This window comes from Odocoileus virginianus, chromosome 9, assembly GCF_023699985.2.
Source record: "Odocoileus virginianus isolate 20LAN1187 ecotype Illinois chromosome 9, Ovbor_1.2, whole genome shotgun sequence".
Classification (NCBI taxonomy): Eukaryota; Metazoa; Chordata; class Mammalia; order Artiodactyla; family Cervidae; genus Odocoileus; species Odocoileus virginianus.
Window position 1 is genome coordinate 3,179,783 of NC_069682.1, and position 25,659 is coordinate 3,205,441.

Genomic DNA, 25,659 nt, shown 5'->3' on the forward strand with positions numbered 1-25,659 from the left:
GCTGTCCACGAGCCCATCACTGGCGGCTCACCCTCCACGCAGAGGTGCCAGAAGTAGAGCCCCACACACACTCCCAACACCGCGTGGGCATGCCTGTTGCCCTCAGCCCAGCAGCTGCAAGTTGACAGCCACGGCCCTCCTGCCTGTCACCGGCGGAAGCAGCCCAGCACTGGCACCCAGGGCTGAGCGAGAGGGAGGCCAGCGTGGGCTCACCCCCGGGAGCAAGGTGATGAACAGTGAGATGGGCCCTCACCCCCGGAGCCTGGCATCACCTCCTCCCATAGGCCAGCCTGGAGGCACGAGCATGCACAAAGCCTTACGGATGTGGTCCACAGTGATGCCAGGACAGTCCTATTCATCCAAGTAGCCAGAGAAGGAAGAGAAAGCATCCTGCCTCCCTCCTAATCCCCCAGCACCGATTCCAAGCTATTTAAAACCCTCTGAGGTGGGCATCACCCCCAAATTGCTCAAAACAATTCACGTCCACACTACAGGCCATTAATCCAGTGGTGTTTATTCAAGCAGTATTCACACTCGCTATCGAATAACAAGGGCATCAAGGCCCCCACGACGGGGCTCTCACAGCTCCAGCTTCACAGCAGCCTCTCTGGGAGGGGTTTCAAGAACTTAAGAAGAAGGTGATGGCTGAAAAGGCTTGCCGTTCCTGCTCTGGGCCCCCGAGGAGTACAGCCTGCTTCTCGCATCCTGGTCACCAGACAGACCCAGGCCGGCGGCAGAGGCACAGCTGGGCAGAACTACGTAAGCTCAGAAGAGGCCACACTGGTCCATGTTTTCGTACAAAAAATTTAATAAATATGACTTTTCAAAATGTATTGCCAGGAACAACACAAAGATGCAAGTTTATGTTTGTATAACACTAAAAGGACAATACAAAGGGTCTTCACGGTCTCAATGGTGAACTAACAAAATCAGTTTTGAATAAGCCTTTTTGAACTTAAACTTCATCATAGCATTTTGATTTCCTCACTTAAGGCAGGCAGTGGACTCTATGGCAAATCTAAACAGTGATCTTACTGGACATTTTACGGTTCAAGTATTCAACTAGCTTATTAGAATACTCCCTAAATGCAGTAGATAAAAAAATCAAATCAGTCTTACATAATGAATGGTGAAAAGAAATCAGAATTTACAAAATAAGATTGGTGTGCTTCCAACTTCACACAATTAATTTGATATTTTTATTGATCTTCAACCACTCATGTTTCAGCTATGTTTAGTCACAGCTCACCTTGTTCCCTTAAACTGCTAGGCAGCAGATCATCTGCCTGTCTCTCTTCAAGTCTAAAAAAAAAAAAAAAAACACCTGTTCTAGACTAATTCTCAAACTGCCTCAGTCGGGGTTTTAAATATCTGACGTCGTACGAAAAAAAAAAAATTCCACCAGTATTCCAGGCACAAAAGGCCATCCTATTGTCTTAAACTATTTTCAAACACCTTAATTTTGGCTTATAGGCAACACGTAATAAGAAAATAAGTTCAAAAAAATAAAGCCATACGCTTACAACGCTATCAAAAACCTTCAATTCTAAACACGTACATATAAATAAAAAGGAATGATGTCTTAAGGCTCTTGATTATTAAGTTAATAAATCAAATATACACAGTGATTAATAAAAAAAAGAATTATTTACATAACTATACAAAATTCTACTTTTGACACATTTTTCCTCTTTAAATTCTTCATTTTACCAGCAACTGCTGACATCGAAGTCCCCCCTCCCCCAACAACAACAAAATACAATAAAAAAAATAAATAATAAACTCATTTGTGATAGTTGCTGTGGTTCTGAGCTGCAAAGGCACTTTTCAAATACAGAACTACTTGGACGTCATCATAAAACCAATATACAAAAACAACTCAAGAGTCAATAAATATAAATAAGAACTATGGTCCTAAGCCTGCATCACCATCGGGACATCTGGCAGAAGTGGAAGCTGGGCGATCTCCTGGGGGCCTGATCCGGAGGTGCGGGGGGCCCGGCACCCGCATAGCTGCGGTGCGGTGCCACCCAGCCAACCACAGAAACTACCGCTGCCAGTGTAAGCCAGCTGGTCAGAACTTAAATTAACACGGGGCTCTGGGCCCGGGACAGCGTGGGGCCGGAGCGCGGCAGACGGGGCGGCTGCGGAGCGGGAGCCCCGGACGGCGCCGCCGTCCGCTATACGATGTACTCCATGCGGCTCAGGCTCTGCGCGCTCTCCAGGTCTCTGTTGTCCCGTTTGTCTGTCCAGTTGGGGTGTTTGGCCGGCGTGCCGTGGGGGGGCTTCTCCTCTCGGTCGACCAGCGTGTACGTGGCCTGCTTGGCGAAGCGCGCCTTCTGCTGGTGCTTGTCCATGTCGTCCTCCTCCACCTCCGAGTTGTGTGTCCTTATTTTGGACATTTTGGAGTTTTTGCTCTCGTAGTCCTTGATGGGGACCGTGTTCGCCCCGTGCTTCTCGATGGGGTTCTTAATCTGGTTCAGCTGCTCGCGCACGTTGTTGGTGGTGTTGTCCTCGGCGGCGGCGCGCGCGTCGCTGCCCGGCTTCCGGCGCTTGCGCACGCACCAGTAGAAGGCGGTCAGCAGGCAGCAGACCCAGGCCACGGTCAGCACGGAGCTCAGCAGCGGCACCAGGAAATCTGCACGGCGGGGCGGCGGCGGGGGCCCGGTGAGCCACCCCACGGCCCCTCCCTACCCGCACCGCCCCTCCCCGCCGGCCTCCCCGGAGAGACCAGGCCAGACGGCAGCCCAGACGGGTGCCCACCTCCATGTGGGGAGGGCTGTCTGGGCCAGGGGTGGGGAGTCTGGCTACCGAGGCAGCTCACGGGACAAGCTGGTTCTCAGAATCATCAGAAAGAGGGCCCTGGGACGCATGGCTGCAACCCCCGGGGGGTCCAGTGCCAGCTATAGCACAGTGATGCTCCCGGGATCCCAGGGGGCCCCGGCTGCCCTGCAGGGCCACTGAGCCATTCAATCAAAGCCGCGCTTAGGATGCGCTGTTCCCCAACACCGGAGCACAAGGCAGGCTCCACGAAGACGTGTACTCGGGGTACGGCAACACTCTGCCAGGACGGTGCCTGGCGGCCAGAGACAGCCCGCAGGCAGGGGACGAGTCAAGCGCCTCTGCCCACAGCCGTGGGATCCTGGCCCGTCAGCCGGCCTCTGTCTTCTCGTAATTAAAAATGGGAGTCCTTGAACAGGGAACCGGCAGGTAACTTCCCGCCTGGGGGTTTCCCTGGATGCGGGTTGTACTGGTCTTACTGATGAGCTGGACAGGACGGTCCTCACAGAAAGGGACTCCTACTCCACCACCTACCTGTTCTGTCCTTCAGAGAACGCCTCTGAACTCTCACTTCCGCAACGGCAGCGATCAGCGAGCTGTTCCCATCACGTTTACTGACAAGATCTATGATTTTGTCGGTGATCTCTTTGAGAGGGTTCCCATCTTCCCGGATGTCTTCAGCAGACTGAAAAAAGCAGCAGCAGACCCCGGGGGTCAGGGACACTCACCGGTCACTTTTACTCAAAATTATTTGCCCATACATGTATGCCTTTCCCTGCTGGCTCACATGGAAAAGAATCTGTCTACAATGCAGGAGGATTTCTGGGTTGGGAAGATCTGGAGAAGGAAATGGCAACCACTCCACTATTCCTGCCTAGGAAATCCTATGGACAGAGGAGCCTGGTGCCTTATGGTCCATGGGGTTGCAAAGAGTCAGACACGACTGGGCACCTGACACACATGTACCTCCAGCTCGCCTTCCATGCACCTGCTCATCTGGATGCTAGCCGAGTGACCTTTGTGGGCTACTTCCAATGAAACGACTAGGTGTGAATGGGTCTCATACTCACAATGGCCACGTGTATTTCATTGTTTGCAGAAGGGGAAGGCTCGCAAGCTATGTAAATCGAATATTCGGCAGAAACATTCTTCAAAATATTCAAATTCCGCAGTTCGCTGCAAATATGCTCCGTGGTAAGACCCTAGAATGATATTTTGAAATCCACACATGTAAAAGGGAGCGGAATGAAAAACGACTGCTGTTTACTTGAAAGGGAGGCTGCGTGCAAGCCGAGCTTGGGTGAAGGACAAGAATCCAGGCTAAGGAAGAGATCCGAGCACGTGATGTCTCTGCTGTAGGGCAAGCGGAGGACACACCCCACCTCTCCAGAGCCAGCCAGAAGTGTTGCATACCGGCGACATCATCTCCTTGTTGAAGGTGATGGTGATGTTGGCGCAGTTGTCCTGGTAGTAGGGGTCGGACATGCACTTGGTCTTCATGGGCTGGAGGCTTGGGGACCGGCACTCGCCCACCCCGGTGCAGGGGCGCACGAAGCACTGGCTGTCCAGGATGGGCACGCAGCTCTGCCCGCTGGGGCACTCGCCGTGCCCTCTGTGCAGCGAGCAGGGGCGGGGCCCGCACCACACCTGCGGAAGCAGAAGGCGCGGCTCAGGGGGCGCCTGGCGGTCCGCGCGGCCCCGGGACGCGGGCGGCCAGGCCGCGCCTACCTTGGAGCAGGCGACCCTCCCTTGCAGGCACTGGCAAGCGTTGCAGTCGGCGTCCCACTTGGCCCCATCGGGCATCACGCTCCCCACGGTGACGCACGACCTCCCTGAAACTGAGGCGGAGACCCGTGAGTGGCAGGGGCTGCCCTTTCTGGAGACGGGCCTCCTGATTCTTCACTCCCTGCCGGGCGGGAGGTGCTAACGCCTGTCGCCCCTCGCCAGTGACAACGCAGGGGCTCCACAACAGGCAAGTGTTCCTCCCCCTGAGGGGTCCGGCACCTGGCGACCTGACCACTTTGGTCAGTGCAGCGTCCAGGGACAGGAGTGAGCAGAGTCTCCCCTGGGAGTTAGCGCGGCCCCTCGAAAGCCTGCTGTCTGCCAGGGAAAGGACACGCCCTGGGTACGGTGCCGGTCCAGAAAGGGGGGGGGGGTGGCATACAGAACAGAACTGGGACCCCAGCATGGGGCATGCATCACTCTGCTTGCCCTGTGTGCCCACGAGCATCACAGCTGCTTGCTGTAGGCACAGAGGTTGGGGAGGGCTGTTACAGAGCATAATGGTGACAAAAGCTGGCTAAAACTAACAGCGACTATTTCAAAGGACCCTCAGGTTTCCTGTTCCTGTGGTTCTCCAGGAACGGGAGACCTCTATGTTCTCTATGTTCTCTCCCTGACAGTGTCCACACATGACTAGTCAGAAAGGTAGCTGCAATGCCCGCTCAGCCCAGGGGACCCACAGCAGCTGGACCTGGCCAACATACCTTCCTGGCATTTGACACCACTGTGCCCTGGGGGGCAGATACAGCGGTAACCATTGATCTCATCCACGCAGGTCGCCCCAAAGGCACACGGTGAAGACTGGCATTCGTTGATGTCTAGGAGAAATGGAGTTCAAGTTTAGGCTCCAACGGGAGGCAACAGTGCTCTTCTGATAAAACACACAGACAGGATCTGTGGGCCCAAGTATAGGCTGAGTGCGTTTTCATCATGGGACCAGCACCCAAACGAAGAAATGATTATCAGTACTCCCAAAGTCTCCAGTCACCGCCACCAAGGGTCACCACTAGCCTGACTTCTAACAGCTGAGAATTTCTCAGAATTTCTGAGAATTTCGGGGAAACAGCAATTTTTAATTAAATGCTCCTTTTCTCTGATAGTGTAATTTACAGGACAAAGGCCAGCAAAGATCTAGAAAAGGGTCAGGCTAGCAAGTAGCTTGGGAGAGGGCAACGGCACCCCACTCCAGTACTCTTGCCTGGAAAATCCCATGGACGGAGGAGCCTGGTGGGCTGCAGTCCATGGGGTCGCTGAGAGTTGGACACGACTGAGCGACTTCACTTTCCCTTTTCACTTTCACACATTGGAGAAGGACATGGCAGCCCTCCAGTGTTCTTGCCTGGAGAGTCCCAGGGACGGCGGAGCCTGGGGGCTGCCGTCTGTGGGGTCACACAGAGTCGGACACGGCTGCAGTGACTTAGCAGCAGCCGCAGCAGAAAGTATCTTAGGCTTTGCGGGCCATGTGGTCTCTGTGACAACTGCTCAACTCTTGCAGCATGAGAGCAACCCTTGACAGTACGTAAACAAGAGTGTGGCTGTGGGTCAATAAACCTTTATAAAAACAGGCAGTGGGCCAGACTTGGCCCCCAGGGCACAACCTGCATAACCTGCCAGTCCTTGATTCAGAAACATGAAATAGATACAAAGTTCCCCCACCCAGTGGAGCCCTTGGGGACTCCTACGGTAAAGAGTCTGCCTGAGTGTGGGAGACCTGGGTTCGATTCCTGGGTTGGGAAGACCCGGGAAGATCCTGAGTTGGGAAGACCTCCTGGAGAAGGCAACGGCAACCCACTCCAGTATTCCTGCCTGGAGAATCCCATGAACAGAGGGGCCTGGTGGGCTACAGTCCATGGGGTCACAAAGAGTTGGTCACGACTCTGACTTCACTTTCACTTTTCTTTCTCCCACCCAGTAGTTCTTGGAGATCCAGACTTGGGGACCTCAAGGAGAACCAGTAAAACTTCAAATTATTGAGGGATAAGAACACACACAAAGAAGCACAACTGATGTATCACCCTTTTTTTTTTTTTTGGCAAAACAAAGGGCATGTAAAAAAGTAGGAAAAAGGCTCAGAATAAACTGTAAACTTCCTAAAAAACTGCATTTCCTGACCTCATTTTGTTTGAATCATTTCAGTGGGGCCTGATCAAGCCCTTCCTGTGGCTGAGGTCTGTCCCCCACTAGCATGGCTGTGTCTGTGCACCCTTGCCCATCACTTCACGTTATCACAGGGAGGAGCCTCAGAGTCGATTAACCATCAGATGCTGTGGCCGAGGCCTCTCTCCCCAAGAACGAGGCAGGCTGTGCCCCCAGGGAAGGGCCAGGAGGCCCGTGGGAGGGAGATCCCAGCCAGGGGCATCTTACTCCCAGGTGGAAGCAGGAGATTATTTGTCAAGGCTGCTTAGAACCATGGCCATAACTATTTGAAAGATGAAAACTCAAGACTAAGGGGTGGGGTGGGGAGAAACCAGTCAGAGGTGATCCTTACTTATTCTGCAGTCGGGCCCAGCGAAGCCGGGGGCGCATTCACAGCGGTACCAGTTCTCACCATCCACGCACGTGCCGCTGTTGTAACTACGAGAGCAAAGGCCCCTTGGTTACCACCTCCCAGTCTGCCCCTGCCCCGACCAAAGGTGGCCCCACACCGGTTATGATGGGCAGCTCTCAGCCCTGCCCACCCACACCAGTGCCTGGGTCCCACCCCAGAGCGTCCAATTCACAGCTTCTGGCTGCAGGAGCGCCAGTCGCATCCCAGTCACTAAATCCTCCCTGGTGATTCCTGTGTCCAGCCAAGTCTAAGCATCACTGCTCTAAATGCGGACACCATCTGACTAAGGTGTGGCCCACGGACTAGCATGAAGGGCACGGCCTGGGGGCGTGTCAGAAAGAAGGAATCTGCAGCACCCCCCAGCCCTCCTGAATCAGAAGCTGGATCTTACACAAGAGGCCCAGGAGAGGCCCACACCTGTCACAGCCAACAAGTGCCTGCCTAACAGGTCACCATGCTTACCAGGGATGAGGACTGCAGTCATTGGTGTCTGCAAAAAAACAAAAAAAAAAGGAAAAAATTTTAAAAACTTAACAGCGAAGTCTTCTTAGCCCTAAGTGAAAACACCTGTGATTTCCAGGCTACCCAAACGATAAGGCTGTCATTAACACCAGCAGAAGGAGCTTCAGACCCCTGCTCAATTGGAACCAGGCCCACATCACACTTTGCTGCAGTCACCGTGGGACACTCTTGTACAGAGGAAGAGGCCCCAGGCGGGCTGGGCAGGGGGCTGTGAGAATGGCTCTTGGTCAGACCAGGGCCGGGAAGCGAGCCGCCATCTGTGTCCACTTATCTCGTAGGTGACTTTCTCATGCCCGGGGCAGGGCTGCCTGCCATCAGGGCCTTAGAACAGGCCCAGGCGATGCACTCGGAGCCGTCACACAGCTCCACTTCTGCTTTCCATCACCAGCCCCGGGTGTCGGGGCGGGCCCTTGCAGAGCTCGGGGTTGGGGGTCACTCACTCTGCGTGCAGATGGGTCCCTCCCAGCCTTCCTTGCAGACACACGTGAAGGAGTCGCCATTGACCACACAGGTGCCCCCGTTGTGGCAGGGGCTGGGCAGGCAGCTGCTGTTCCGGGCTGCGAGACAAGACCACACTTCCTGAGGCTCTGGAGACCTCTTGAGGGGCAAAACAGGGGCCCCAGAGAGCGGTCCCAGGCACTCGGCTGCCCGGCGCTCCCACGCCCGCAGGGGCGGAATGTACCTATGTTGCAGGTTGTGCCTTCCCAGCCTCCAGGGCACATGCACTTGAAAGCGTCCCCCTCGTCGTAGCAGGTGCCTCCGTTATTGCACGTGGCCTCGTCACACTGGCTGTCCCCTGTACGAGGAGATCGGTGTGGGCCCGACCGCCCCCCGCCCCCGACACAGGCCAGGGTCCCCGCCAGCTCCCACTTACGTGAGTGGCACGTCTTGCCTTTCCACCCGTTCTTACAGTCGCAGTAAAAGTCATTGACCAGGTCGCGACAGGAGCCGCCGTTGTGGCAGGGGTTATGGCTGCAGTCGTTAATGTCTGCAGGGAGAGCAGACACCCGCTGAAAACACTCCCAGGCCCTTCAATGCCCCACGACGTGTGAGAGGCGTGCCTTTCCACCTTCACCCCATTTTCTACTCCCAGTTCAAAAACCAGCACAGCCAACCCAGGACTTCGGCAGGGTCAGCCTTTCCCAGGAATAAAGGAGCCTAGGACAAGTCATGCAAGTTGAACTCAGAATGGGTGGAAAAGATGACCCCTTTCTTTGTAAGCTGAGATGTCTAGCATCCTAATTCCAGGGGCTAATTCTCAAAGCATCTCCACAGAAGCTCCCTCCCATGGGCTGGCATGAGCACCATCGACTGCTAACAGCACACAGGCTCTCCTGTCCCAGGGCAGGAGCTGCTGGGGCCTTGCTTCCAGACATTCTCACTAAAAGGAAAGGCCTGCCGGGCTGCCTCTGCCCCCCACGCCCAGCGCTGCCTCCCCAGGGAGCCTGACGCACTGGTCTCGCAGTGGGCCCCCTCCCAGCCGCCGCTGCAGATGCACGTGTAGGAGTTGACGCCGTCGATGCAGGTGCCGCCGTTTCTACAGGGGTTGCTCTCACAGTCGTTAATGTCTGCAGAAGGAGGGGCACAGAACCTGGGTGAATGCAGGACAAGCGAGGCCGCCGCCGCACTCGCCTAGGAGCTTCCAGCTCCTCCCGAGAAGAGCCACCCAACACCGCCACGCTAAACTCCATCAGGACTGTCCTGGAACCTGACAGGCAGCTGGGGAAGCAGGGGCCTCCAAAGGGCAACCTGTCCATTCAGTGAGAGTCAGGAAGAAGCTGCTACGGAAGGCGGACCACCCTATCGATGAAGGTTTCAGCACCTTCTGAAACAAATGTGCTGGAGACCAGAGGCATCAGTGATCTCACTTGAACACCACCTCGGTCGTGGATCCCTGATAGCACCCCTGGGCCGGTCTCACTTAAAAGGATCCAGGCCCCGCCCCCACCTAGGCCAGGCAGGGAGGGGTGCTCGCCCCCCGCCCTGACCCACGTGGTCTTACTTTCATGGCAGTACGTTCCGGTGAAGCCTTTGTTACAGTCACAGGTGAACTTGCCTCCCGACTGACTCTGGCACTTCCCGTGGGGGCCGCAGACATTGGAGGAAATGTAGCGCACTCCTTCCGGCGTGTCGTTGGAGGCCATGGCCACTGTGCAGCTGTCAATCACTGCAAGACAGACCTGGGCTCAGCGCCCCGCCAGGGACGCAGCGTTCGAAACCCAGGACCCACGCCGCCTGCTCTCCCTGAGGCAAGTGCCCTTGGCTGCTGAGGTAAGAAGCTCCAAGGCACCTCGGGGGCCAAGATGGCAAAAAAACGTGCTTCGTGCACTGTGCCAGGTAAAGCCAACACTCCATGCAGAGTTTTTTTTTTTTTTTTTTTTTGAGGCATTTTCTCCCTGTGGAGCCAAGAAGTTCATGCATGCAGGCCCTGTCCACCTTTCCGGCTACATCTGCCAAACCTTCTGGAAGCTGGCTGACGAGCAGGAACGGCTTTCCGCTCCACTCAGTGGCACACACGCGGCAGAACGGACTTACAGAACCTATGGGCTGAGCCACTTCACACAGCCAAAGGCGCTAGTTACATCTAAGTGAATTAAAGTTAGGGACATCAGGGTTTCTACTTGCCCTGAGCGCTCTCTACATGCCCTGGACCACACGTGGCCTGAGGCTCTTGTACCTGCCGGAGCAGAGACCACCAAGACAGAAGGCTCTGCTGAAATGGTGCCCCAGGGAAAGTCTGGGCTTGCAGACCAGCCCGTCCCAGGACGGGATGCTAAATGAGCCTCCCTCTCTCCCCAGGCTACTTGCAGGCATGGTCCCCCCACTGGCGGCCTGGACAGATTGTTTCCACGTGTTCTGGCTTCCCTCCAAAGGGGCTATCAATCTGCACTCCCCTCGAGTGTCCCAGGGCAGTGACAAATGGCCAGAGCGGAGGAGGGGCCTCGCAGAGGAGCCAGGGCTCAGCAGGGCGGGCGGTACCTTCGCAGGGGGTGGTGCGGCAGTGGTCTTTAAGGTGGGAGCAGTTCTTGCCTTCATAGTCCTCAGGACACTTGCAGAAATAGTCGCTGGCGCGGTTGTAGCATTGGGCGCCGTGCTGGCAGGGATTGGGCTCACAATAATCGATGTCCAGCTGTGAGGACCAGGGCCCAGGCAGGGAACAAAGCAAAGCAAAGGCGTGATTATGACTCCTCTGGGGCAGTGGCCCCCGGAATGTGACCCTTCCAACTGCTTCTGTCAGGAGGACACGCAGCAGGATTTACAACTGTGTCCTAGACACTGTCCAGGTAAGCGTTCAAAAAAACAGGGCAGAGTGGGAGAGCGCTGGGTGAAACTGACAAAAAGACACTGACAGGCTGGTGGGGGGCGGGACGGAGGTTCACAGGGGGAGGACGTGTGTCCTTACAGGGGCGGGACGGAGGTTCACGAGGGGGAGGACGCGTGTCCTTACAGGGGCGGGACGGAGGTTCACGAGGGGGAGGACGTGTGTCCTTACAGGGGCGGGGCGGAGGTTCACGAGGGGGAGGATGTGTGTCCTTATGGGGCGGGGCGGAGGTTCACGAGGGGGAGGACGTGTGTCCTTACAGGGGCGGGGCGGAGGTTCATGAAGGGGAGGACATGTGTCCTTATGGGGCGGGGCGGAGGTTCACGAGGGGGAGGACATGTCCGCACGGCTGGTTCATACTGCTGTATGGCAGACACCGACACATCGCACAAGCAAGTATCCTCCAGGGAGAAATAAAGAGCTCAACAGACACCCGGAAGACAGTCGCTCAGCATCCTCCCTTCACGGCTTATCTAGCAAGAGGAGGCTCCAGACAGTGTCGGGGGACGGAGGGAGGGGAGGGACGCCTGTGAAGACCTGGCCATCCGCGCTCCAGCCTGGCTCACCTGGCAGAGGTTCCCAGAGAAACCAGTGGGACACAGACACTGGAATCTGTTGATTTCGTTCTGACAGTGACCCCCGTTGAGACAGGGGTTGCTGGCACACTCATCGATGTCTGTCTCACAGTGATCACCTGCATAGCCAGGTGGACAGATACAGCGATAACCATTAACCAAATCCTGGAGGAGGAGAAGGAGGGGGAGAAACACATGCATTTTTTCTAGGTGCTGCACAAACGCGGGGCTTCGGTGGTTCAGGGTCACTATTTCGGTTCAGCCAATTCACTGAAAAAGAGGCCACGCCTCTCCAAACATGTGAGAGGAATTTCTATGCACGTGCTGTCAAGATGATTCCCGGGAGGGAGGCTGGGGTAACGTGAGCCTGGGTGAAGCGTCCAGAGCCCCACTTTTCATCTGCAGTTTAAAATCTCCCAGGGTCAGAGCTTTCCCAGGGTCCCATCAATCTTAAGGCTTGTTGTCAATCACTAAGGTTTGGATTGAAGCAAAGATTTACATACCTGACAGGTGGCATCATTCTGACACTGGCCAACGCAGTCATTAATATCTAAAAAACAAACAAGTCATCACATCAGAGGGGCAATTTACATTGAAATTGGGCTTAATTGAAAAGCCTTCTGCTCTCAGGACAGATTAGAAACCTCCAAGCAGATTTCCTGTGAGCTTCCTGTGAGAGAAGGTTATTACTGGGTGGGAACACTCCCCAGTTCTTCCAGACTGAGCTACTGTAACTTCACATCATTGTTTTAACCACCTTATCAGCGTAAGGCCGTTTTACCAGCTAATGAGCCTGATAACAAGTATGTTTTCACCGAACACTCCCTCTCCAAAAACATTCCCTCTATAAGGTTTTCCTTCTTCTCCTCAAGTCTTAAACCTGGAGCCTGACTACATATAGCTGGCCAACACCTTCGACACCCTGGCGTCATGAAAATCAAAGTGCTGAGAGCCCCACTTACTTATGTCACAGTTCTGGCCCATCCAGCCTGGCAGGCAGTCACAGTAGTAGCTGGCAATCAGATTCTTACAGGATCTGGCGTTCACACAAGGTTTGGCCTCGCATTCATTTGCATCTAAAGGAAAGAGGATGAGCAGTGAGAAATGGGGTTCTACCCCACCCCCACAAAGAAACCACCAATAGTCTGTCTGAAGTGAGACATTTCAATAAGCTCGCTAAATAAGAGATACTATCTGGAACATCTGAATCCTCCTAGCCATAACCCAATAAGGCACGCTAACTGATAACTTCCCAGCTGCTGTGAACAGCCAGCCCCAACTGCACGGCAGAGAGCACCAGGCACTTCTGTGCAGGACCCAGCGTAGCCTAGTTGCTGGGATTTAAAAGTGGCAGAAAGAATGCAGACAGCTCATTCCTCATGAGATCATCCCCGTTTGGAACCCAGCTGAACACTTCTCGGACAGACGATTGACATGGTTCGAGGAATCCCACGACTTTCCCACAGGGCCTCCAAGAGCCAGGCCATTTGCATACGCGTGATTTCTCCCAGGCTCGCTGGCGCGACCCTCGATAATAAACGACTTCTCGGGAGGGACAGCGCTGAACTGGCACCGCCGGTCACATGCATCTTCCCTAGCAGCTCGGAGGACTCACGCTAACCCTGGTGCGGGAGTTCTCTTACCTAACTGGCACGTTTTGCCAGTCCACTGGGGCGGGCACAAGCACTTAAACCCGTTCACCAAGTCCTGGCAGGTGCCCCCGTGGGAACAGTTATTTGGAGAACAGTCATCAATGTCTGTTGGACAGAGAGAGCAGAGGGTTGGCAACTTAATCTCCATCCATTTGACAATCAGGTAGCTTACCCCACCCCTCACATGAGGGACCTTCACTTAAGAGCCAGGCACCTGCTACAAGTGACGGCCACGATGACGGTAAGGCCCGATTTTAGCTTTAAATCCCCCACTGGCCCAGTTCATCTAATCCCCGACCTAAGCGGGCAGGAGAGCCAGCTGGATCCCTGGGCGTCAGCCCTTGGTAATTTGGGACACCAACTCTGCCCACCTTTATTTCTAAAGAAAAGTTTCATCGTAGCTCAGGGATTGCTAAGGAGTGGTAAGGATTAAATAACTTTCTTCACTGGTGAAAAAAATCACATTCGTATCTGCTCACAGAGTTCTTCCAAAATAACGTGCCTGGGGTGCCCAGCCTCCCACTTCCGCACTGGACTCCAGGGCCTTGGGAGGGGCGGTCTCCCGCACACTCAGGAGGTGGCAGGCTCTCCCTGCGAACCTGCGTGCTGAGCCTTCATGCCCCAGGAGACGGGAAGAGAGGAAGCCACCCTTCTCAGTTGCAACAAGGTTGGCAGCAACCAGAGTCCCACAGGCGGTGGGTGGGGGCAATCCCAGTCCCAGAACCAAATCCTTAACTGTGTCGCCCCCTGCTATCAGGAGTAGATGACAGTGGACCTCAGGCCTGACAACACCCCCACCTCCAAGGGAAACGGTAGGACCCACACGTCTGTAACTTGGTAGCCCTGGTCCCTCTTGGAAAATGTTTGTCCCCACAATGAACTTCAGTAGTGACAACCTGCCCCACAGGTGGCGTCTGCAGGACTTCAAGGAGAACCACGGCCCCCAGGATTCAACCCAGAGGAGGCAGGCCTCCGGGGGCCGTGCAGAGGGAGCAGCTTTCCCAGGGAGCCTCTTCCCGCCAGAGCTGCACGTGCTGACTCAGGGGGCTGCCTCAGACAGGGGAGCCTTGGGGACTTCCCGGGGCAGGGCCTCGGAGCACGTCTGACCCCTCCCATGGAGACAACGCGGGGCCTGGACAGTCCCGCGTCTCGACACAGTGATCCACGGCCCCCACACCAAGAAAGGATGCAGGTCAAAGCCCGGACTTACTTGTGGAGCACGTGGGGCCAGTCCAGCCCGGAGAACACTCACACTCAAACCCCAGGGAGGTCTCCTTGCAGCTGCCTCTGTTGTGGCAGGGATCAGAGAGGCAGGCGTGCTCCGCTGTGGACATCAGAGGGCCGTCAGCATGGGACGCCCACCAAGAGGCTATCGGACACGAGCCCCCCGCCCACCCCACCCAAAGCCCACCCCTGGGCCACCAGCTCGAGCTTGTTCAAGAAATGATGCGTATACACTAACATGTGCAAATAGACAGCCAAAGGGAATTTGCTGAGTGACTCAGGGAGATCAAACTGGGGCTCTGTAATAACCTAGAGGGGTGGAAACAGGTGGGAGGGAGATTCAAGAGGCAGAGGACACAGGTCCACCTGTGTTAGCATACGTACAACATATCAATTCATGTTGATGTATGACAAATCAAATCAATGTTGGAAGCCAATCATCAATTAAAAATAAATAAATATTTAAAAAAAAGAAATGAAAGCGAGTGTGGGACACAACCCTGCTGTGTCTGGGGGAAAAAGAAGTCCCCTGTCTCACTAAGCTCTCTGGTCACCTTTCTCCCAGCTTCCGACTGGGAGCTGGGTCACTGCCCTGCATACACCTCCCCGAGGCCATCAGCCACACCCGAAACACTTGAGCAACTGGAGGGAGGTTTCAGAGAGCCACAGAGCTTCTGGGAGCACAGGTCTTAACACCGAGGACAGTTTCACCTTTCCCAAGTCTCCAAGGGTATTTGAGATAAGCGGACAGGAAGAGTAGAAAAGGGAGTCTCTCTGCGCCTAGACCACTTACCGATTTCACAGCTGGGCCCTAGACCACTTACCGATTTCACAGCTGGGCCCGGAGTACCCTTCGGGGCAGGAACACTGGTATTTGTCAGGCCCTGTGTTACTACAAGTCCCCCCATTGAGACACGGCTGATGGGTGCCACAGTAGTTGAGATCTGTCAAAAAGACCCCAAAGAAGTCTCTCAAACATCAGAGAGGCTACCCACCTGCTGCATTTCTAGACCCATTCCTCTTTACAAACTAAAACTGAGAGAAACAGACCCAAATTCACAGCGTTAAAGGCAAGCTCAAGCAGATTCGGAATAAAAGCCCCAACAAACAGAAGGAGAGTGGACCCCTGGTCCCCGCGCCCGGGACGCACCTTTGTCGCAGAGCTGGCCGCCCCAGTTGGTCTCGCAGAGGCACTGCCAGGGTTCGTTGCACGTGCCGTGGACGCAGCCGGGGTGCGGGATGCACTTGTCGCAGTAGAGACCCTGCCAGCCGTACTGGCACCTGCGGACACACAGCGCCGGCCCTTACCGTCCAGAGCCGGCGGGGGAGCCGAAGGCTCGCCAGTTCTGGTGACTGCCCGTCCAGGGGCTCCCGCTGAACAAACGTTTTCACAGCGGGACTGAGGGCCCCTCCCAGGCCCAGGCGACCCCCGACAAAAGGCAGGCCCTGTCTGGGGAGAGGCCGGCACAGGGCCTTCCTGCACAAAGCCCCTCTCTCTTCTCAGGCTCCCGCGGGAGCCCAGGGGAATCAATCAAGCCCTGGGGGCAGAGGAGAGGGCTCTCCCTCCAGTGACAGCAGCCACGCACTAGTCCTGCAAACGTGGCGAGCTTTACACCGCAGCTCCGCGGGGTGCCCGCTCAGAGCACATCGTGACCGCAGCACACGACATCACATCAAGGGCGGCGGGAAACTGCCTCCCAAGGAGGCGTCCTGAGACGGGACAAGATGGGCTTGGATTTCTGGACACATGTCTGCAGGGAGAGTGAGGAAAGCAATCATGCTCAGAGCCAGCTCTGTGGGTGACCTTATGACCCACCATCGTGGCTGCTTATGCTCTTTATTCTATAGCAGTTATTTCTCACTTTGCAAAAACCGAGCCAACTCAGTTTATCCAGCATTGGGGAAGAGAGGTGCGTTTCCTTTATAAATAAGTGCATCACTAATCGGACTCTTTGGAGGCCAGCGAGTGCCTTTGATCCCCAAACAAAACCAGAAGCACACACCTTCACGGGGCAGGGCTCAGCTACTCTCCCCTCAGGTTTCAAGTCCTCTGCAACTGTATCTTCTCAGAAACGCAGCTTCAGCAAACAGGTGGGAGCAGAGCGGAGGGGACCCCACGGCAGAGGAAGGGGCAGTGAGCAAGGGCGAGCGGCAGGCAAGCATTTCCAAGGTGGGCCACCAAAGCCCTGTCAGAACCGTCTCCCCCTTCCCGGCCACTCGGCAGCACTTGGGAAAACAAGCACCCTGACATGCAAAGGCTTCCTGCTTCCAGAGAGCTGAAGGCTGGCTAAAAACCCTCGTCATGGGAAAATTATAGGGATCCAGCTAATAGCTAATCACCCATGGCCGCGAGTCAACTTAGCCCCTGAGAATTCTGACTAACCACTTCCTAACTTCTAAAAGCAAGCCATCCACGCCCCAGTACAGAGAACCACCAGGATGTGCGGTTTAAAAATCAGACACAGGATTCCGGTTGATCTGAAATGAAACTTCAGTCTAAATGACAAATGACTATTTAATGGAGTAAAATAAGAACAAAGTCAATCCTTTGGTAGCAACTTCTTTAAAAGTGGACCCTCAAGTTGGTGGGAGCTCAGGGTGATGCTTTTGATACTCTCAGCCTAGAAGGTAGATATTAAGACGGAGCTGATTTGGAAATAGCATTCTCATCACTGTCTTTCCCCAATTCCCTCCCAAATGAGGGTTCGCTACACCTCTTCAATTTGCTTAACAAAATGCAAGAAGAGACAGCTGAGGACCTGCCCTCAGCTCTTAATTAATGAGAGCTGGATCCCCAAGCATAAAAAAGGAACCACAAGAGGCCACGGATGACTTCAAAAGAAAACAAATAAAAATACTGACCCTAAAACAGGCATCCACAAAGTTATCCCAGTTTAATAATATATGATTAAGGTTCTCATGAGAAATTGAAGCGACTTTCCTCACAGGATGATTCACAATTAAGTTTGATATTATTGGCAGGCTTGCAATGAAGCAAGACCGTGCATCCAGGAAAAGGAACCCAGGTCGACTGGGGAGCAAGAGAGGCAGGCAGGCTCTCTCATGTGGGGGAAACAACAAAACCCCAGCCCTGTCGGCCACCATCCAGAGGGCCGCTTACAGGTCGCGGGCCATCCAGCTACCTGAGCAGCAGGACCGGCGAGAAGGTTCTGTTTTGATTTTTCTTTCAAGGGAAGAGGAAAGAGCAGGGTGGGAGGCTATGCAAATGCTGTGTGGGAAAGTCACACCTCCAGTCAGTAAGGGCCTGCGTGTCCAGGCAGGAGTGGGAGGGAGGCTTCCAGAGAGGAAGGGCTCAGCTCTGGAGACAAAGCCTGTTGTTCTGGCTGGGAGGGCCTCCCCGGGCAGCAGCATGTTTATTCTGATGACGGGAGCAGAAATCAACCCCTAGGCTGATACCCATCTGAGCCCAATGCAGGCGCTGCGGGTGCCCGTGAGCTCAGCTGCTCTGAACCCACGAGCACCCTTCAGGAGAAGGGCCTGCTCCCCGCCCACCAGCTGCCCCCACTGACGGGGTCCGCCCCAAACCCCCTCGGCCTCCTGGAGCATAAATGCCGCTCTCTGCAGTGCAAGGACAGAGACATCTCAGAGCAGCCTGCTTCCGTGTGACTTCAGCAGCCCTGAGCTCTCCTTCAGCCTCAGAGTTCAGCGCTCCCGGCGGCAGGGAGCACCCCGAGGTGCTCTAGACTTTCTGAGCAGCAAGACCATGTGGCTGAGGTGGGCCGGCCAAAATGCAGATTCCCGGGCCCAGCCAAGTGAGTGGGAGCATCCGGGTGCAGGGTGGTACCCCAGAACCTGCATCTGCACACACCCCCGGTTAATTCGGGGCAGGACACTGAGAACCGGGGTTTGTCCCTCCAGCAACAGCGGCGTCACTGGAGGCTTGCTGCAAGTGCTGAGATTCGAACCCCCCTGCCCCCGACGCAGAATATGACTCAGAATATGCGACCGCACAAGACCCCAGGTAACGTCAGTTTGAGAAGCACTGGTTTAGACTAAAGATTTGTAAGCTGCCCTCGGTTCAAACTGGAGTGGCTTTGAGGATCCGAAGGACCCATGTAGTGTCACATTAAATTTGCTGATCCTTCAGGTTTGGGAGGGGAGTAAAGTGGGTGCTCCTGTCAAAATGCCAGACACCCACAGCATTTCCTGAGACAAGCCTTTCCCAGATGGGCACGATGCACATTTCAAGAAGTTCCAAAAGCTGTAAGCGGGAAGCGGCGGGGGGAGGTCTAGGTTTGGCTTCTTGCATTGTCCTGGGCCATAAAAGAACAGACTTCAAAGGTCGGCAGCAAAAGTCTACATTCATCAGGCTCAACTGACAAGATTCCAGCCCAGCCATTAACCTCTCAGCACCGGCCGGGCTCCCGCCTGCGAAGGGGCCAGGAGCTCGTGCTAATCCCATTCTAAAGAATGCTCCACTTTCCCGACTGATGGGAAAAGTGGGGGAGGGCCGGGAGACGGAACACCACGGCCAGCACCAGCCCCGTCCTCGACAGTCCATTAGCACTTGAAGGGGAAGATTATAACAACGTGTTATCAATTTACAGAACCGTTAATACATGAAGTCACTCGCTATGCCCAGAAGTTTTTTTTTTTTCCCAAGCATGTACATTCCAGTGGACAGCTGGTATAATTTAATAAGCTTCGGATGTGCTTATTTGAATTTTTTTTTGGTCAAGTTTTCTTGTCCTCCAATGAAAGACAGGCATATTCACAATAGAGTCAGTCCTCTTTTTTGCACTAAAGGATAATTATTAGGGAGAAAAAAAGTTGAGTTGTTTACCTGCAGTCGCCTGGGAGTTTGCAAGACCCATGCTTGGGGCTACAGCCCTGTCGGCAAATAGCTGTAAAAAAGATAAAAAAGAGAAACACAGAAGGGTGTGTCAGCATGCTGCCAGTCTCTCACAGGCCCACAGTGGTGGGAATGGCCTCGTCTGACAAAATCCACTGTTGCAAGAGATCTTATTTCAAGTACACTGTAAGGAGAGGAAGATGGGAGGTGTCCCAAGAACGAATCCAGCTTTAAACTTCAAGGCCATGCGAGTAGATCCTCAAACATGACGGTATTTGTGGACAAAAAGCAGGCAAGTGGGTAGGGGAAGGGGTGCCTCTGAATGATACATGCCCTGCTTCCACTCTCAACTCCCACCCTTGCCAAAAACAAAAATAAGGCCTAATCCTCTCCCGGTCATCATCCTTCCTCCATCCTCCAGCCTTCCTAGAACCCTCCGACCAAACGCCTGGTGTCTCAGAAAGCCCACGGGACTCACAAAGCAACCAGGCTGACCTTACTTGGCAGGCTAAACCACCAGCCGGATCTAGTGGTATTTTTTTTTTTTTTTTGCAAAGTATTCCTACAAAGCAATTCTGCTTCCTTTATGGAAAAAAAAATTTTGAACAGACATTAAAAAATAGTAGGCAGATAGTTTTAAGTAACTGTTACTGATTTTTAGGACACCAACTATTTAAAATATGTTTATCAGTCCTTTCATTTGGATCCCAGAAAGGCTACCTTTTCAAATTCCTGTCTCTAATTATTTAAGAAAGCATTTTTGCCCAAGAGACCAGCAAATTCTTCTTTGCCCTGCCCTTCAGCCACAGTTCAAAAATTCATTTTTTAACTTGAGTTTATCTTAAAGGAATTTACCAAATCATATGAACCAAGCAGAGTGCATTAACGTTCGTCAGGGCCTATTATATGGTTAACTAGAATTACCCACCAATTTGCTCTGAATGAGCAGCTTTGTAAAGGGGAAGCCCACAGACAGTTCTGTGCACACCTGTGAACTGGTGCGAACTCCCTGAATTCTAGCAGTTGGGGCTGACAGTCGAGGGGACGTCTGGGGGTGTGTCCCGCTGTGGGCACATTCAATTCACTGCTCGCTCTCCCCCCAAAGCCGTCCCCCCAGGGATGTCCAGTGAAGACTGCGGGAGGCCACCTTGAGCCCGGGGTGTCGCTTCTCACAGGCTCTCAGACACGGGTAACCCCGTCTCAGCCAGCTTCTGTTAGGTCAGGGGCCTTAAGCACAGACCCCGAGAAGCGGGGTCGATCGAGCAGCAAGCGCAGGAGCGGGAGAGGCCGAGCGGGAACTGGAATGAGCCCGAGCCCGGCCTCGGCCCGCTCTGAAGTGCGGACTGCAGCCCTGAATCAAGGCCGCGGGGGTGTGGCCCGCACACACCGGTGTCAGCCATTCACAGGCCGAGCCGGAGGGGCTGGGCCTTAGGCGGCACCCATTTAGCCCAGGGCAGCGCTCCAGAGATGGAGCTGCTGTGAGGGGTGAGTGGGCAAGGCTCGGAGCACCCGGGGGAGGGGGTACCCACAGCAGCTGTGTGTCTGGGGCCTAGAAATCAGCCCGCGCCTCGCATGCCCGGGAGGCCGCCTGACCGGAGGCGGGCGAGACCTAGGCCCTCACGGTGACAGCGGCGAGCACGCCCACACACCTTTGTTGCACTCCTGGCCCGTCCAGCCTTCCATGCACGTTTTGTTCCCATTCTGGTCACAGGCATAGTGTCCAAAGAAGTCGTCTCTGGGTCGGCAGAACTTATTGCAGCCGAAGCCATAGTAATAATCATCGCAGATTACTCGGATCTGATACTCAAAGTGGGCAACCCCTGCGTTGTGCTTCAGAGTCTGCCACTGCCGGCCGGGGTTGATCATGCCTGAGTGGGAAGCCTTTTCAATGATGCTGTCAGGTTCTAGAGGCAAAAAAAAAAAATTAATCACAGTAAACTTCACATGGGAGATTTCTCCCCCAACCATTCTGATGATTTTTAATAACAAATGCACCTGGTACAAAATTCAAACAGTACCAAAGGTCGAAAACGAGCCATTCATCTCCCTCTCCAGAGGCACCCACCGTACATTTACCTTCTTACTTCCAGCATTTCATTGTTTGCAAATAAAGTGAAATTATTTACCTAGCTTCTGACATGTGCATTGAGGTTGTTTTGGCCTTTTGTTAATAAGTAAGGCCACAAGGAACAGCCTTGAACATATCTGCCTGCATGTGGTGCTAAAAGAAATATCCCAGAAACAGAAGTACTAGGTCAAAGACACACACATAAACAACCCAGTTCCACCCAGAAAACTCCAACCACAGGGATCGAAGCCCTGTCCTTCTGCTCTCCCACCAGCACAGGAAACTTTCCCAACAGCAGTGCCAACACTGTGTTATTGGACCTTCAGGTTTAATGGGTATGTAAAACACTGTGTGTTACCGGACCTCCAGATTGAATGGGTATGTAAGTGATGGTGAGAACCCTTTCGACAAAACCATGTGTATCTGTTCCCCAGAACTGCAAGCCTCTTTCTCTCCTTCACCCAATCTTCTGTTGTGCTGTTGGTAACACTGGTTTGCAGAAGCTCTTTATATGTGATAGAAAGAGGCCCCTCTCTTATGGAAGGCTACTCTTCAAGAAATTTCATTATCCCAAGTTAAGGTTAGCAACCTTTCTTTTCTGGTTTTAGAGTTGTGTATTTTGCTTTAGAAAAGTTGTGTCTACTCCCAAACTCTTCACTGGAAGCCAAAGAGTAATACTGGGTGTTTTTTTTTAAGTTGAGAACTTTGCTGCCTCTTAAGCTGGTGTTTAAACAGCAATACCACGAACTTGATGTATTTGAACCACCTTTGCCCAGAGGGCAGATGGGAAACTCATCCACCCCAGTTTACAGACAGGTGGACTGAGGGTGTTTTCCAGCCAAGTCAGGCTCCTTAAAGAGTGCCTAGACTCACCCGGGGCCTAAGCAGCTCCAGGAAGAGGCAGTGGTCCCTGCCCTGAGGTCACTTATCATCTAGTTGGATAAGAGACAAATACAAAAACAGCTTCAGACTCCAGGTGTCAGAGCTCGGAGCAGGGCTGTGGGCAGGAGTCGAGGCCCCAGGTCAGCACCCAGCCTGGTCCTGCGTTTGTTTTCCTAAACCTGCCAGCATCATCCCTGGACACCATGTCAAATCCAAGGCCGCCTTGGAGCGACCGTTATGGCCTGCATGCAGTGTCTTTGTGATTCTTACCCACCCACACCCCTGTTTTTCTAGGCCCAGGGCCTGTGCTCATTTGCAAAGCTGGGCCAACGCCACAGGTGACCAGGACGCGGGCCTCCTGGGTGGCCTCAGCTACACTCCACCTCAGACAGCGCCCAGTCCGCACCCTCTGGGCGCTTACCTTTGGGCAGGACAAGCCTTGGACAAGCCCGCATACCTGCGGACCTACACCCCAGCATGTATGAAGCACCTGCAGAGAACGCTCTCCTAACCTGAGTTTTGCAAATAAACACGGGCCAAAGAATGACAAAAATGTCCCTCTATTAACTGTGTGTTTGCTCTGCTGGTTCAATTAAAAAGTGGAGTGAGCTATTACTATGTGATGATGAGATCTTAATAAAGGAATTACTGAAACACACTGGCCCTGGCTCCAAGGCCTCCCCTCCACTCAGGCAGGTAAGGACAAACAGACGGGAGTCCAGGGCACTCCGAAAGGCACAGGCTGCCGCGTCAGTCAGCTCGCTGCCGTGCTGTTTCCGGGAGATGTTGTGGAGACATCATGTCAGAGTCCTCAGTGGGGCAAACAGGGCCATGCAGCTACCTTCACACCTGCATGACAGATTCCTCCTAAGGGCTGAGAGGGAGTCTAGGGTGTCTGTGACACACTTCCTGGCATCCGCGTTACAGAGAGCATGTCTACTGGCAGTTTTTTCTAAGCTCCTGCCACCTGAATCACTCTTCCTATCAGCTCGGGGTGCTACCAGTGTTTCTGGGCAAGTTCAGTTGGCAGTCCAGCTTAAAGGCTGGACGTCCCGTGGTTAAGAATCCACATTCTAATGAAGGGGACGCTGGTTCTCTTTCTGGCCTGGGAACTAAGATCCTACAGGCCTCGCAGCACACCCAAAGATAACATTGATAAAAAAGAATAAAAAAAGAGAGTAGAAGGGAATGTTAGCAGGCCTTCCTGCAATCATGAACTGCGTGAAGATGGAAGGCAAAGCGCCCCAACAGTTCTGCAGGCCAAGGAGGAGGGCATGAGAGGCAAGTATGAGCAGAACCCTGGAACCACGCCAACCACAAACCTAGATGGCAACCTTGGCCAAGAAGGCTAAGTAAGATATAAGGAAAACCTGGTCTAAGGATGCCAACTTGTGTTTACATACCTATCGATCAGAGTGATAAAAAGAAATCATTTGCTCTGGGAAAGAGTAAAATCTGTACCCTTAGATAGCGCAGGCCTGAGAGGCGAGCGATGACTGTGAGGGCAGATGACAGCAAGGCAGCCTCAGACAACTTTCTAACACATGTGTGTCTCCTGGGCTTCGCCTGGGCCGGGCTGTGCGCCTGAGGGCTCACTGCAGGGCTGCTGTGCGAGGGAATTCTCCGTTCCGAAGCTCAGGGCTCTGCCTCTAAATCTGAAGCCTTGTTTGGTGCTCAAAGAGCAGCCAACTCCATTTGGGTTACTACACAGCTTCAGTTTCTGCCCTCATGGAGGGCAGTCCCCTTGGGAGGCATAGTGTGAAGGGAGTAAAAAGCAAAATACTCCAGGGAGGGGGACCAGCACGTGCAAAGGCCTTGAGGCAGGACAGAATGTGATGCCTTTGAGAACAGAAAGGTGACTGGTGCGGTACGATCATACGGCTGTGACAGATGACAGTGTGGCCGAGATGGAGCAGGCAGGGAGACAAAGCCGGGCTGTACCAGAGGCTTTGGGGCCACAGATACCTGTCCAAGCTGCCAATGGCTCTTACAAGGTGATACTCAAACAGTACACTTTGAAAAGATGAAGATGGCAGGAGAATGCAGAAAGCACCAGAAGTGGACCAGGGCAGACAGACAGAGGTCCATTAATTCAGCCGTTACTACAGAGTTCAGGCACGAGCAGACGGTGGCGCAGACCAGGACTGCAGCAGGATGCCAGTGAGTGCTGGACACAAGGCTGCCAGAACTCGGAGGTGGATTAGACGCCGACACGGAGAGGGAGAGAGGGCGGTACACAGGGAGTGCCGCCCAGACTCCTGGTATAGTCCTGGGCGTTCAAATGCTGCTGCCAGTCACCATCAAGGGCCCTAGGCAAGCTCCGCTTTGGGGAGGGAAGATGACACATTGGGTTCTGAACATGCTCCAATTCAGGATACCTTGGAAGCACTGCAGAAGGGAAGCTGGACAAGCAAGTGGATAAGCCACTCCCAGCAAACCCCAGCTCCTCCTCATCGAGTTCTCAGTGTGAGCCTGAGTGCCCTGTAGGGGACATCCCGCGACTTGGAGGCAACCCTTCACTTCAGGGGTAAAGGTCTGGGAGCCCTTTATCCCCACCCCAATGTTTCCATGGTTTTACCTCCCGGCAAGGGAAGAGAGGCTCCAGAACCCCCAAAGGGAGCAGACAACTGTGGGCAGCTCTGGGTGGGCCCCGCTTCCGGGGGAAGAGCCGCCTGACCTGTGGGTGATGGGAGGCCTCAAAAGGGCCCTGCAGATGCTTGGGGCTCCCTGCACACCCCGACAGGTATCCTGATCCGGCTCTCACCAGGAGCCAGTGGGAACCTCAAGGACGCTCACCCCACCAGCCTGTGTCAACATCGACACCAGGATATCTGGGGAGCCTATCCCTGCCCCACGCCCGTCACCCCAATGCTTAGTGACCGCTGCAAGCAGGTCCCTGTGACATAAGGCTCACCCAGCCCCCAACGCGCGTGGCAGGGAGGGACCAAGCAGGAGCCCACGGCCCTGACTGGCACCAGCCACAACCCAGGCTGGGCGCCGACTCCTCTCCCCCCACCACAGCGGGACAGGGCACCGCTCAGAGACTCAGATGCCAAAGGGAGGGGTGACCCAAACGGCCTGGAGCCTCAGGTAATGGGCTCAGCAGCAACCAGGTGGGCCCAGGCGGCCCAGTGAGATGGGGCAGGCCCTCCGGTGCCCCTTCTGGTGTTCACCAACCCCAGAGTCAGGAAGAAAAAGGAAGGCGGGGAGAGAGGGAAATGTCACTATAGCAGGGTCAGAGGGTGAGACCCGCGGGGGGAAAGGTCAGAGGCAGCAGGCTGATGAGCCCTCCTCTCCTGCAGACTCGGATTTCAGCGTGAACCAAGATTCCCCATGACAACCACCCAGATCCTGCTGGCAAAAGGGGAACTGGCAGAATCAGCCAGGGAGGGGAGGCGTATTTGGAAGTCACAATTCGAGAGCGAAGGCCCTCCCCACCACCCCCGCCCCTGTGCCCGCCCACCCCCAGCAGGGGAGCCCATGCTGAGAA

At 54.3% G+C, this 25,659-nt stretch overlaps 1 protein-coding gene across 1 annotated transcript in view; it reads right to left on the bottom strand.

Annotated features, from left to right (window-relative positions):
• Nucleotides 1–2,091: 2,091 nt before the first annotated feature.
• Nucleotides 2,092–25,659, bottom strand: part of JAG1 (jagged canonical Notch ligand 1) — a 33,823-nt gene continuing 10,255 nt past the window's right edge. Inside the window, exons 4-26 of the mRNA XM_070471890.1 lie at nucleotides 20,869–21,123; nucleotides 19,211–19,271; nucleotides 15,557–15,687; nucleotides 15,231–15,350; nucleotides 14,393–14,506; nucleotides 13,174–13,287; nucleotides 12,493–12,606; nucleotides 12,034–12,080; nucleotides 11,522–11,695; nucleotides 10,613–10,763; nucleotides 9,636–9,800; nucleotides 9,088–9,201; nucleotides 8,508–8,621; nucleotides 8,316–8,429; nucleotides 8,074–8,190; nucleotides 7,574–7,601; nucleotides 7,052–7,137; nucleotides 5,268–5,381; nucleotides 4,510–4,619; nucleotides 4,195–4,428; nucleotides 3,852–3,983; nucleotides 3,316–3,466; nucleotides 2,092–2,638 (exon numbers count right to left, since the gene is read on the bottom strand). Of these exons, the coding sequence (XP_070327991.1) occupies nucleotides 2,181–2,638; nucleotides 3,316–3,466; nucleotides 3,852–3,983; nucleotides 4,195–4,428; nucleotides 4,510–4,619; nucleotides 5,268–5,381; nucleotides 7,052–7,137; nucleotides 7,574–7,601; nucleotides 8,074–8,190; nucleotides 8,316–8,429; nucleotides 8,508–8,621; nucleotides 9,088–9,201; nucleotides 9,636–9,800; nucleotides 10,613–10,763; nucleotides 11,522–11,695; nucleotides 12,034–12,080; nucleotides 12,493–12,606; nucleotides 13,174–13,287; nucleotides 14,393–14,506; nucleotides 15,231–15,350; nucleotides 15,557–15,687; nucleotides 19,211–19,271; nucleotides 20,869–21,123 (3,218 nt within the window). The 3' untranslated portion in view covers nucleotides 2,092–2,180. The remainder of the gene's footprint in view (nucleotides 2,639–3,315; nucleotides 3,467–3,851; nucleotides 3,984–4,194; nucleotides 4,429–4,509; nucleotides 4,620–5,267; nucleotides 5,382–7,051; nucleotides 7,138–7,573; nucleotides 7,602–8,073; nucleotides 8,191–8,315; nucleotides 8,430–8,507; nucleotides 8,622–9,087; nucleotides 9,202–9,635; nucleotides 9,801–10,612; nucleotides 10,764–11,521; nucleotides 11,696–12,033; nucleotides 12,081–12,492; nucleotides 12,607–13,173; nucleotides 13,288–14,392; nucleotides 14,507–15,230; nucleotides 15,351–15,556; nucleotides 15,688–19,210; nucleotides 19,272–20,868; nucleotides 21,124–25,659) is intronic.